Source organism: Diabrotica virgifera, chromosome 10, assembly GCF_917563875.1.
Source record: "Diabrotica virgifera virgifera chromosome 10, PGI_DIABVI_V3a".
NCBI classification, from domain to species: Eukaryota; Metazoa; Arthropoda; class Insecta; order Coleoptera; family Chrysomelidae; genus Diabrotica; species Diabrotica virgifera.
In genome coordinates, this window is record NC_065452.1 from 112,437,475 (window position 1) to 112,451,724 (window position 14,250).

Genomic DNA, 14,250 nt, shown 5'->3' on the forward strand with positions numbered 1-14,250 from the left:
TTTTTTACCGTTTTTTAGGTGCACAACTACCAAGTAATATTATGTATGTATATGATAATTGATGAAACATTGTAATAAATATATATAATTTATTGTATAAAAAAAAGTTTATAAGGAGAAATTTAACATACTTTTCTATAATTATTTATTACTAATAAAGCACTTTTTATTCACTTTTTTTTAAACCAATTTGAAAGTTTAGATCACGCTCTTTAATTTGGCAGCTGTAAAATGGTTCTAACATTATTTTTTTCTCACTTTGTTATTGCAAAAAAAAGCTATCTGGGAAAAACAATTTGAATAAAATTTAAACAATTGAATGGATCGCTTTGAAATTTTTGTCACATATTGAGCACCAAAGATCCCTCATTTGACAAAAATTTCAAAGCTGTACACTTATTTTTACAGTAGTTATTGCAAAATTATTTTTTTTGAAATTTCGACTTTTTTCGCAATTATATTAACAATAAATGAGTGTATTAAACTTTGTAATACGCCATTTTAAAGTTTTTTCATTCTCTCGAAGATGTTTGTACTAAGAAAATTATAAGTCTTACTGTTTTCCATTAATTTGAAAAAAAGTAAAAAGGCCCTTTTTGACACTAAATTGTTTATAAATAAAAATGACCGACAGATCCTACGCAGGAAATAGTTACAATTTGTTCTTATAGGTATTACCTGTCGAAAAAACGCTTCAGTACCTTGGCTGTTCAAGTGTCATGGAAAAAACCTTATTACCCTGGACTACTATGCTATGGGAAACACCGAAATAAATAAATAAATAAAGTTCTGAAAGTATTTTCTTGTTGTATATCTAAGTTAAATATTGTGTTTAAATAGGATTAAGTCACAGTTGATTGTCATTCACAATTCACTTCCTTTTCTGGGTATGCTAATCACAAAAAAGGATACAGGATATGTAACCAAAGTTTACAGAAAACTAACCCACACCAACAGTTATTTAAATTACACTCAGATCACAACGTAAATATCAAAAAAGGAATTATTAAATCATTATAATAGAGCCTAAAACACTTGCTCTAATGAAAAGGCATTTCAAGAAGAAAAACCTGCTAACAAAGGTTTTAACAAAAAATGACTACCCGTTGTCATTTATAAATAAGGAATTCCTTCAATATAAAAGAAAGAAAACAACAAAATATTCCAGAAACACCACAACCAATCCAGAAACACTCACAAGAAGGGACTCGAGGATGACAACTGTAACATGTAAAGGGCCTATCAGAAAAATTAAAGAGGACAGAAAATAGGTACAGTATTACAACAACAATTAAAACAACCAATACACTCAGATCTATCCTGTCCAATACCAAGAATTTTCAGTGTTTCCGATAGTCTTTTTGTTTTGTTGGTATTTGCCACTGTATTTTCAGTTTAAGTTTTTTAACCGAATATTTAGCTTCTGTAGGTCCATTTTTCAGTTGTTAACTATTCATTTCTTCATTATCTTACTTCTTATCCTCATTTGTCTTAACACTCTTCCAAGATGTATAGTTTTTCCCAAAAAATCTACTTCGATTATTAATTCTTTTATTTTAACTCTTCACCTATTTTCGATGTTATCATTACCTATTGTTGTAGTTATAACAAAGACATAATCTGTATCGCTTGCTCGAACAAATTATAAGAAACTGCAGGGTATATGGATTACCGAGAAAATCGAAAAAGTCCAAAACCTTTGTGCATACGTACGGAGCTTACATCTTAACCTTTTATCGTCTATTCTTGGACATATTCCTCTCCCAATTTTTTTCATCGATCTCAAGCAACAGTATACCTTTGTTCCGGCTATTCTTTTTATATCATCTACCCATCTCATCTATGGTCTTCGTCTTGGTCGTTTACCTTTGTTAGGTTTCCAATGTTGTATTGTGGCATTCCAACGTTGAGCGGAACTTACATACAAGGACTTATTCTATATCAAGGAAGATATGTAAATAAACTAAAGTTTTCTTCGATTTTTTAGATATTTTCTTTTAATTTTGCTATAATCCAGAGTCTTAAGGAATTTCAACACATAATTCGCAATAATCTTAATATAATAACCTGCTCTTTAGTAGGGATTTATTTCATATAGCTATTTCTTTATTATGCTTTTATCTGAAATATGTTTCTGTCAAATAGTAAAAAAATCGGTAAGCTCTGTAACACATACCATAAATATTTTGACTTTTTCGGATTTGTTAAGATTCAAGGGGAAATAGTGCTCAACCCAGATACCTAGGGTATCGAGAGTATCGAGATCTGGGGAGTTCTTGCCATGGTATCTATCACCTTAACTATCTCCCACAAATTTTCTCACGCATCTGGACGTCGCGAGCGTTACTGCTTTTTGCATGGTCTTAAGAAGTGTTCACTAAGACCCAGCTATTTGATATTCTCTAGGAGTTTCTTACGAAGTACACCAGTAATAAAGAGGATAATAGGTACTGTCCGAGTGTTTTCATTCCCCATTTCCTCTTTATTTGCATCACTAGATTTGTGTAGTTTTGATTTATGTGCTATGGTGTGGACACTTTCTATTCTTCACTGTTTCCTTATTTGTATTTCAAGATCTTTATATTTTCTTGTCTTTAACGCGCAGATTATTGTAATTAGGTGTATATATTGACAGAATGTTGTATCTTAATCGCCTATTAACCGTTTATTACTACTAGATGGTTTCACTATAGGTGTAGGATCGCCGAGTAACAATTTATATCATCTGAAACCTCTCGTGGAACCAATTTCTGGTTACTTCCTGTATCTCTGCCTTTTACAATTTATAAGGCAAGGAGACGACGAACTAAGAAGACGAAAAGGACTCTAAAATATGCAGTCACATTTCGTCTACTCGTCTAGGAAAAATTCCAGCGAAATATGGTTCCATGTATTCACAATCTGAGTAATCTGGGAAAATGAAACACCGCTTATGTTTTGTATCCATTTTCTGATTTTGCCTCTTTTTCAAATAAACCATCCGGGTTAGGTAAATAAAATGTATGCAAATTCTGCTTGTATTTATGTTGCAAATTATATACCTACTACAAACGAAAATATTAGATCAACCAGATGAATCGAAATTAGATATTGAATAAAAGGGAGTGAAAGAGAGACAAGGAATGCTGAAAGGTAATTTTTCCATATAAGAAAAAACGTTTCAAAATACAGTGCGGCATATTTTGCTTTTGTTTTGATTTGTATTGATGCGTTCTCATGATCGGTGATCAAGTTATACCTTGGGAGGTAACCTTAAAAAAAATTCCGGGCTGCATTATTTGGGCAGTATACGTTTAATAAATTTTGGCATCAAAATTTTTTGAGCAATGTTGTACCTATTACATATATGATACTAATCCACCTTTGGTTGTTCTGTTAACGAGTCGCGAAACAACGAATCAACTCAATGCTATAAACAACCGCTAAATGTCAATCTTAGTAAAGACGAAATTAAAATTATGAATTAAAGGATGCACCTCTCCCCCTAATCAATTGACGAACAAATGTTCTGATATTAAGTTAACACTTTTCTTAAGTTCAGTTCACTTACAGCTTTTACGACATTTTGTTCTTGTTTTATTTTTATTTGCGTCGTGGCATGTAGGTTTATTTGGTTTTTTGGTTCGTTTTCGTTTTGTTTAATTTTGATCAAAAGCAGAGCAATCACTACCTTACACACATAACACTTTCACACAGTTTATTAAAAAGTAGAAATATCAAAAATATGCGTATTTCTTCTCTTTGATGACATGATCATCATACATAGGCTTTTAGAGAATCATCATAATACAGTTCTTGATGAACATATCCAGAAATGCATCTAATAGCCTATGTTTGAAAAACAAAGGAATCGAAGCAGTTTTTCAGTACTTACACTGAGAACCTGTTTTGTAGTTCCACATCCAATCCAACCTTTTGAAACTTTGTATGTATTTGATTTAGGCCTTTCTAAAGGAGTAGGTTTTATTCGATTTGATCAACGCTTAGAAGCCGAAAGAGCAATCCAAGAATTGAATGGTACCATTCCCAAGGGATCTACCGAGCCCATAACAGTGAAGTTTGCTAACAACCCAAGCAACAACAATAAAGCTATTCCTCCGTTGGCAGCCTATCTTACTCCACAAGCAACCCGTAGATTCGCTGGACCGATTCATCACCCTACAGGTCGCTTCAGGTAAATATCATTTTTTTCTTTCCCCAACGTAAAGTGGAGACAACCTTAATAGTTTTGACTTATTAACTGCTTTCTAGAGCTCTAATGAGCTACAGCTGAAGTATTTGTCCTTTTTCCTGCTTCAAGACTTCAACTGTTTAGTCTCTTTTTATATAAACCAATTTCAATAATTTTTATCACATTAATTGTCCATTTTGATTAATATACACTCCTGGACAAAATATGGAATATATATGTTGTGAAACTGAAACGAAAACGACACTAGACTACCACGGCTAATTGAAATAATATTCGAAAATAATATTTCAACCAACCAAGATAGTTATCGTCCACCCTAGCCTTAGCTCAGTCTCTCAGGGTGTGTGTTCGTCTTGTCCTAATCTTAGAATATGAACTCTGAAAATTTAGAATGGAAGCAAACAAAACAGTATTTTTAACTAATCATGATTATTGTTCATAAAGATATAATAAAAATATGACTTGTTAAATGCTTTAACAAGTATATTCAAATTCTTGCCAAAAACCATCAATTCTGGATTATACTTATGGCTTTTGCTATCTGGTTCGATGGTAACTTCTTGATGTCGAATGGTACAGCGGTTAACTTCTCTTGACCTGGGCAGATGTTGTGGCCCTAGGTCAGTGCAGCTCTAGTTTACAGGTGGTGTTGGTCGCTGCAGTCTAGTTGCGATGCATCCATGAAGTCTTCGCCTTATGAGTAGCATCACCGGTGATGTAGATGGCTTGAGGCTCCCGAAGGGAGAAAAGTTGAGTTATTCCCAAAAACTAGAATACAAAACGAGTATAAGCTTGACATCAAGAAGAAAAGGTGCCCTTGCTAAAAATTATTCAAAAAGTAGAAGATGGCAAGGGATAAATTAAATGGAATCAAGATTAATTATTACTAGTTAAAATTTGATTACTAAAAGCATATCAACAGCGAGAATGTAAAATATAAAACATGTGCTTTTCGACATGGAAGGTTAGGTATAGAAAAAAATCATTATAAAAAAATATTATAAAAACCTAGGTATGAAAAACTCACCCCAAGAGAATATTAAAGTCTGGAAATAAATGTTTTATTTTTGAAGCTTCTTTGGCTTTTACAACATTACCACCACCATTTTGAGAATTGAGAGACGAAGTGTCACTATCATGACAGTAGGACGTAGGAGGTGGCAGGCATGTTCCGTATTAAAAGACAGATATCTACAGAGTAAGAATATATGAAATACGTTCCGTATGATGATTTAGTTTTTAGATGAAAAGAGAGATCGGAAATAGAGGATAATAAAAGTGGGCACCAACGAGTTTTTAACGAAGAAAACAGGTTAAACAAATAAAAGAAAATTATTAATGAAATATTAAAAAAGATAGAGTAAAATAATTACTTAAAAATAAAATATCAAAGATGTGACGTTTGCAACGTTACAAAACCATAACCTAAAATAATTACGAAATATCTTGCTAAACTTATTATTTACACAGATGAGACCAAATTCAGTTATGGAAGCCAAATGAATTTTCAGATCATTTCAGAAAATCAATTTTCAGATCTATTGTGGTCCTCCAATTCTAGATTACATTCTTTAGTCTGGCCCTTTTTAAAAGGTCCAATAAGGCCCAATTCTCACCGCACATTCTTCTACATTTGCCCAAGGACATAGTAGCTTTATGTGTGGTTTTCAGGATCTGAGTATTCCATTTCAGCCTATGATCAGTATAAACCCCAAGGTATTTTGTTTTTTTGGCAAATGAAATCTCTGTTCCTCCCAGCACCGGTAGTTTTAAGCCTTCTAGTGCTGTCCTTTGGGTGCAGTTGGCGATTTGTTTTCTGAGCATTGACTATCAGTCCCTCTTATTTACACCGCTCGTCAACTATATTTGGGGCTGCTTACATTCTCCCAGACACAAGCTGGGCAAACCTGCCCCTGGTGACGATTGATATATCGTCAGTGTATCCTAGACAAAAAGTCTTCTGTGGAGAGATTTTTGAGATCATCTACCAAGATTGCTCAAAGTAGAGGTGACAGAACTCCTCCTTGTGGACAGCCTCCACTTACTCTTGCTTTGATGGTTGCTTTAACTAGAGTTGATATTACTATCCTATTCTCCAGGTATAACCTTATCTGCATATTACCGCAGGAATTTTTTATCGACTATCTATGTAGTCTAGATCCGCTAAGTTTAGTTTCAACAGAGCCACCACGAGAAGGGTGCAATCAAAGATTACACACCCCCAATCAATGTTGGGAGTACCCAGCGGTATTGGGATGGTTTAAGGAGGTGCAAAGTTCTAAGACTCTCCAAGCAAAACTCATCCCCTGAGATTAGTTCTTTTCCCGCTCAGCTTTACGCCGACTAGAAAAAGAGCACATCCCTCGGCCCAAAAAAAACAAAAAAACAACAAAAAAACAATATTACATTTGATTCATTTTACTTAACTATTTTTGCAATTTTTTTTTGTATTTTAGACTTCAACTTTTGGTTCAAAACTCGCATTCGAAATACATCCGACATCTAAAAAATAGTTTTTTCACATCACTAGATATTTTAACATGAACTGATCTTTCCAATAAAGATTTTTGATGCCAACTTTAATAGTGTCCCCATTGAATTGGCAAAAAATATTTTCTAGTTCACGACAGTTCGTAAATAATATTTCTGAAGGCTTCACCAAACCCCCTTCTGAGAGATGATTTACCCACGAGGAAAAAGTGTTACTATTTGTAGAACGGCCCATGCCCAAACTCTCTTCGTGTCGTAGCTTGAAAGCTATGAAACCAGCTAAATTTTCTAGTCCATCATGGTACAACTCTTCCATTTCAAAATCTGTTTGATGGTTTTCATTTTCTGAAGTTACTGGAAGATTTAATTGACTAAAGAGTGGTTCGGTTATCATCACTGAATCTACTACGTCATTGTTGTAACAATCAAGATTCAAAGAGCTTCCTGCTTTCATGTTTTGAAGCGACATGTTTGTTGTTTCTGGTAGGTTACTTACATTAGCTGAGAGTGAAATAACTTCATCGTTCCGACCCATAATAAAATTACGAAGACGGTATTTAAATTGAAAAATAGACGTATGATCATGTAAATCTCCAATCGCACGTATTACTAAGAATAGTCCTTCTAAGCAATCTTGATTTAAATTATATGTTGTTATACAATTGATGTTGAAATCTTTGCTGAGAGGGCTGAAACAGCTTTGTCATGCTGAAAGGGCAGTAATGACTACTTCTAATTATATTTAAGAATTTTATCCCGAAAATATAGCTTTATGCTTTGCGAAAACTTTCGCAAACTGCATAAAAATAACAAACCCAAGTTAAAAATCGAACATTTGGCCTGGCGTTTGTCGGTCAGTGACGTAGGCGTAGAAGAGAGAGACAGGCTTAATCATGCGCGTGGCTTTATCTCTGGTTGTCGTAGTATCATGTGGTGTTGCCTGTATAATGCGATGGGGCCGTTTAGTTTGGGATGTGACTGGGCAAATGACAACTGACACGTGCATTGAAAACGTTTTAAAAGATCATGTTTTTGTCATTTGCCGGTCATTGATGAGGTTCAATTTGAAAGATTATATCGACCAACGTATAGCCCTGATTTAAATCCAATCGAGCATGTGTGGGACAGTTTAAAACTTCATATTCGAGAAAGGAATTTCATTACTATGACACTGGGAGTGCTGAAGATTGTAACACAAGAGGAATCGAATGCAATTCGTCAAACATACATTCAAGATTTAATTCAGAGTATTCCATGACGATCGCAAGCCGTGGTCAAAGTTCAGGAGAAAATACTCACTACTATAGTCTAGGCGCCAGAGGGGTCACCGTGTCCTTTTCAATTCTGATGAACAAACTCAACGGTGTCTCATGGATTTTTGGCTGCTGATTACGAATTTCGAGGGTGGATTTCGATCCGAGTGGTCAAAAAATTGTTATAAACAATTTAATTGTTTATAAATTGTTTATAAGGCTCTGGCTCATAAACTAAAAGAGATAAAAAAGAATATTTCAAATAAAATTTGTTCGTTAATAAAAAACGAAGAAAAAAACATTTACTAAACTTAAATCCAACAATTATAACTCAAGATATTGTAAAATTAGTGCACAATGCAAATTGCAAAATAAGTATTTTTCGAAGCTTTATCGATCGTAACTCGGCTTCTACGGACGAAAATGAGCCCTAGAAGGTCTCATTTTAAAGGTTAATTAATAGACTTCCAAACAAAGTTTGTTAAATTACTTTATCTTTATTTGTTTTAAAGTTATACCCGTTTGAAGTATTTTCTTAAAAAAATTGTATATTAATTTGTTTATAAGGGATTCAGGTAAATTTAAGCTATAAACATTTATACTTTAATTAACAATAATGATAGAAGAACTTACAAGGACCAATTTGAGCTTACAAAAATGTTCGTAAGTTTATTTTTGGTCAAGATATCGATATTTTAATGGCGCGCTATGAGGCGCAAGATCGGCTCACAGACAAGTAAGTATTTTTCGACGCCTTATCGATTGTAACTCGGCTTCTACGTATGCAAATGAGCCAATATGTGATATTAATATAAAAAGGGATCGAGTTCTTTTGCAGCATCATCATTGCATATAAAACGAGCATTTATGTTGTGGCTGCATACACACAATTGAACGTGCCTTGATGATGCTGCAAAAGAAATAGATCCACTTTATATGGATATCATATAGATACATAGACTCTGAAGCCCCAGAAAGTTTTAGTTTCACTGCCTACAAGAACAGTCCACCAGTACCACCATGTAACTGTAAAAATTGTTCTAAGAACTTATGCGGGTGTAAAAAAGCTGAGATTCCCTGTATATCTCGATGCAGATGCATGAAAGAAAATGTTTGTAAAAATATTATTAATAAATAATATCAACTTACTTTTTAGTTATTTTTCTGAAATATTAGTTTTTAATGTTTTTTCTCATTTAGTACTAAAAATAGAAGATAAAGTAAATAGAATGAATGTGGTTCGAGGTACAGTATGATGATTTAATTATAAGAATTACTTATATGATGAAATTTTATTAGGATCTTCAAAAATGAACAATGAAGATAACGTATATGTATATACATAGAAATTATAATTTGCATCGAGAAGATAGCGCGTGAACCTTTACGCGGTGAGCTGATCTTGCGCCTCAGAGCGTGCTATTAAAATATCGATATCTTGGCCAAAAATAAACTAACGAACATTTTCGTAAGCTCAAAATGTTCCTTTTGAGTTCTTCTATCATTGTTATCAATTGAAGTATAAATGATTTTAGCTTAAATTTGCTTGAAACTCTTATGAACAAATTAATGTACAATTTTTCTAAGAAAATTATAACTTAAAACGGGTATAACTTTAAAACAAATAAAGACAAAGTAATTTAACAAACTTTGTTTGGAATCCTATTGATTAAGCTTTAAAATGAGACCTTCTAGAGCTCATTTGCATACGTAGAAGCCGAGTTACAATCGATAAAGCTTCGAAAAATGTTTATTTTGCAATTTGCATCGTTCACTAATTTTATAATATCTTGAGTTCTAATTGTTGGATTGAAGTTTAGTAAACGTTTTTTTCTTCGATTTTTATTAACGATCAAATTTTTTTTGAAACAATATTTTTTTATCTCTTTTAATTTATGAGCCAGAGCCTTATAAACAATTAAATTGTTTATAACAATTTTTTGACCAATCGGATCGAAATTCACCCTCGAAATTCGTAATCAGGAGCCAAAAATACATAAGAAACCGTTGAGTTTATCCATCAGAATTGAAAAGGACACGGTGACCTCTATTTGGCGCCTAGGCTACTAATTACTTTATTGTTTTTTAAACAAAACATTAAAATATGACGTCTTAAGTAATACTTAGTTTCAAGCTAGTTTTTGTTATGATTCCAAAAATTTCAATGTTTATTTTTTTTAATTATTCACTTAAAATGCGTTTAATTTGTTTAATTATTCACTTAAAACTTGTTAAATTAAGTTTTCTTTTTAGAAAAAAGTGTTTTGGTTACATGAACCCATCATATTGAACATTTACGATAATTTCAAATATTACATATTTTTGTCCATCAACATTTATTTCCTTTGCTACGTTGCCAATGTTCAATGCTATAGAGCAGCATGGAAAGAAGTAGTTATGGGTACATTTTTGTATATTTTTGTGGATTAAATAATTACCTAGTGGATTTCTATTTTTTCTAAACTCATCTTTATCGAATGTATTTTTAAATTTCGTAGTCATTTTTTTGGGTATTATTACCCTTATTTCATCTAGATTTGTTTCCAGTCCATAGGTCTCATAGATGTTAAATACTTGCTGAAATGTATGTTGTAGTTTAGCCTAATCAAATACATAGAGGCTTTTAGTTATCTCTTTCCCTCGATCTTTCTATTCACTATTAGTTGGGCATATTGGTACTTGAGAAATATTGACTATTTCTCAGTACCTATGTGGCCTAGCTATGATGTTTTTTTAACTTTGTGTTGAAAAGTTTTCGTTCCTTGTCTATTCTATGCGGCACTTCATCGTTTAGTTTAAGGTATGCGATGTCCATTAAATTTTGGGGATTATCTGGTAGATCCACATCTCAAAGGCCTCCCAATTTATTTACGATTGATGTTTTAAGGGTCCACGTCTCAAGTACATAGAGAAGGGTCGACCAGACGTAGTATTGTGATAAACGTAGTCGAATTTCGAGGTTTATTCGAGAATCGCATAGCAGTCTTGATTTTTTCGAAAGATTTTCTGGCGTGTCCTATTATTCGATCTTAATTCTAAATCGGGATATAGGCTGCTATCGATGCACCATCCCAGGTACTTAAATTTATTGACCTGTTCTAAAATGTGCCTGTTTATTGTGTATATTTTGGTTTTTTCGGATTGACATCTCTTTGATTGGTTTTCCAATTTCGTACTCCCTAAGAGCCGTTTTACATGACCGAGATTTACTTCGAAAATTATTTCAAGAATTATAACGAAAATTTATGTAGTAAAATTATACAATCTTTCCATTGTTCCTTGTTTTACACCTACAGTTAAATCTTAACATAATTGTTGTGAAACACATGCGTAGTGTGTAATATGACTGACATTAAATAGAATTTTGTTATAAATAAAAGGCCACTGATGAAAGAAAACTAAGTTAGAGGTAACATAAGAAAAGAAGAAATGTGAAATGACATCTTAAGCTTATAAGTTACAACTTTCATTTGTTTATTTTTTAGTAATAGGTATATTTGGAGAGAGAGAAGTAAATTCTTGTGCAAAAATAATTAATTTGAATAAATTAAAGATACTTCATTGAATAAACAAATCAGCACGTGTTGTAATTATCAAGGTTATGTTATCGTAAACACCACCGCGTTATTTAACGTTCTGCGCAGAAACTCGCGCAGTTTGCTCTGAAAACATTCTAGAATATAGAACAGGTTCTAAATTTTTATAAGAGCCGTTTTACATGGCCGAGATTTACTTCGAAACTGACGCTGATAACTACCATGAAAAATCATCTAATAAAAATATTAGATGTAAAACACAAGATTTACTCTAACATTTACCATGATAATTTTCAATATAAAAATTTAGAACCTGTTCTATATTCTAGAAAGTTTTCAGAGTAAACTGCGCGAGTTTCTGCGCAGAACGTTAAATAACGAGGTGGTGTTTACGATAACATAAACTTTATAATTACAACACGTGCTGATTTGTTTATTCAGTGAAGTATCTTTGCTTTGTTCAAATTATTTATTTTTGCACAAGAATTTACTTCTCTATCCAAATATATTACTAAAAAAATAAACAAATGAAAGTTGTAACTTATAACCTTAAAATGTTATTTCACATTTCTTCTTTTCTTATGTTACCTCTGACTTAGTTTTTTTTCATCAGTGGCCTTTTATTTATAACACAATTCTATTTAATGTCAGTCACATTACACACTACGCATGCGTTTCACAACAATTATGTTAAGATCTAACTGTAGGTGTAAAACAAGGAACAATGGAAAAATTGTATAAATTTACTACAGAAATTTTCGTTATTATTCTTGAAATAATTTTCGAAGTAAATCTCGGTCATGTAGAACGGCTCTAACACTCACAAGTCGTCTTCCACCTGGTCTTTAAATCGTGCTCTGGGGCTGCCTCTTCTCCTCAGTCCATCCGGTCTCTGGCTATAAATGTGTTTCGACGGCTCCGCCTCATTCATTCTCTATAAGTGACCTAGCCACCGCAGCCTGTGTATTTTGATAGATCTACCAATACTAGGCTCACTATAAAGGTGGTAAAGCTCAAAATTATAGCATCTACGCCATAATCCGATTTCGTCCACGTCTTTATAGATATGTCTGAGGATTTTACGTTCAAAACAGCCTAACCGTTCTTCATCGCATCACTATTTTTGTTCTTTTTGTGACTATATTTGGTGTTAAAAGTTTCTTTAATCCATAGTACGCTCTATTTGCTAGATATACAGTGCTAGTCAAAAGTCCGTACCCTCCCTCGTATCTTTTGAACGGTTATACCTATAATAGTGAAGTTTGGAGGGAGGAAATAAACGGACGTAAGCTTCTTAACTAGTCATAACAGGTGACGTAATTCCGACAGATGACTTTACAGCGCCACTGTGACAGATAACACAGGTTTACAAAAAAAAAATAAATTGTGGACTATTCGACGAAACCATATGACAAGTTTGTGATCAGCGACCCCAAAAACCCCCTAATATACTTGTTCAAAGCGATTGTGTCGATTTATCTTGATTTGACCTTGAAATGACCTTGAGCTAGACGTGAGAGAAGGTAGCGGATCCCGGATTCGTAATCAGCGACCCCAAAAGCCCCCTTGTCATATGGTTTCGTCAAATAGTCCACAGTTTATTTTTTTTTTTTTGTAAACCTGTGTAATTTTAAATGGGACCTTATGGCAAGTGATACCTCGTTTGAAAGGTATTGAAAATATCTATTCAGTCATACTAATTTTGTTTGAGTTTAAGCTAATTTTGATGAATAAATGAAATAAATATAAAATTGTAGTTTCGCATTTAATTCATAAAAATTCAAAATTCCGCATATGATTACTTGTCAAAAAGGTTGACGTTGACGTAAAAACTACTAGAGAATTGAAAAACCTCAACTTTTTTGACAAAAAAACCATAGGCGGACATCTGAATTTATATTAATTAAATACGAAACTACAATATACATGTTTATTTAATTTATTCACCAAAATAAAAATCAACTAAAACCCAAAAAAATTAGTATGACTGAATAGGTATTTTGAATACCTTTCAAACGAGGTATCACTTGCCATAAGGTCCCATTTAAAATTATCGGTCACAGTGGCTCTGTAACGTCATCTGTCACTATTACGTCACCTATCATGACTAGTTAAGAAGCTTACGTCCGTTTATTTCCTCCCTCCAAATTTCAATATTATAGGTATAACCGTTCAAAAGATACGAGGGGGGGTACGGACTTTTGACTACCACTGTATACCTGTTAATTTCTGCAGTTACTGTATTACTTTGGTTGATTTGTGAGCCTAGATATACGAACTCTCTTATTCCTTCGAAAGTATATGTTTCAACTGTTAGATCTTCGGGTTCTGCTACTTGATTATTACTTGAGACTTTCATATACTTAGTTTTATTAATATTAACTTGTAGCCCCATTCTTTTTGCTGCCGCTTCCAATGTCGTGAATTATTGAACCAGGTCCGACTTTATTCTTGCTATGCTATCGATGTCATCTGTGATAGGCTTGCTGTTGATGATCTTGCTATGATAGGCTATCTCCCTGTGGAAGTCCTGTTTGTGTCTGGAAAGTTCTTGATATTCCATTCTGCACTCTAAACTTACACTCGACTGTTGAGAGGGTTGCTTTCACCAATCTCACTAAATGTATTGAGATATTAAATTCTCAAAATATATCTACACAATTTCGTCCTATTAGAGGTAAAACTCACTAAGTGCACTTTTTTAAGATTTTGGCATTTTGATCAATTTGAACTCAATACGCTACTGCCCAGCTCTGGAGAAGTCACCTAGGGCTCTAAC

The 14,250-nt window shown here is 33.2% G+C and overlaps 1 protein-coding gene across 5 annotated transcripts in view; it reads left to right on the forward strand.

The window, feature by feature from the left end:
* Positions 1–14,250, forward strand: part of LOC114336843 (ELAV-like protein 3) — a 270,925-nt gene that overhangs the window by 252,608 nt on the left and 4,067 nt on the right. For all 5 annotated transcript variants that reach the window (XM_028287227.2, XM_050663299.1, XM_050663300.1 and 2 more), the window contains one exon: positions 3,943–4,174. In XM_028287227.2, the coding sequence (XP_028143028.1) occupies positions 3,943–4,174 (232 nt within the window). The remainder of the gene's footprint in view (positions 1–3,942; positions 4,175–14,250) is intronic.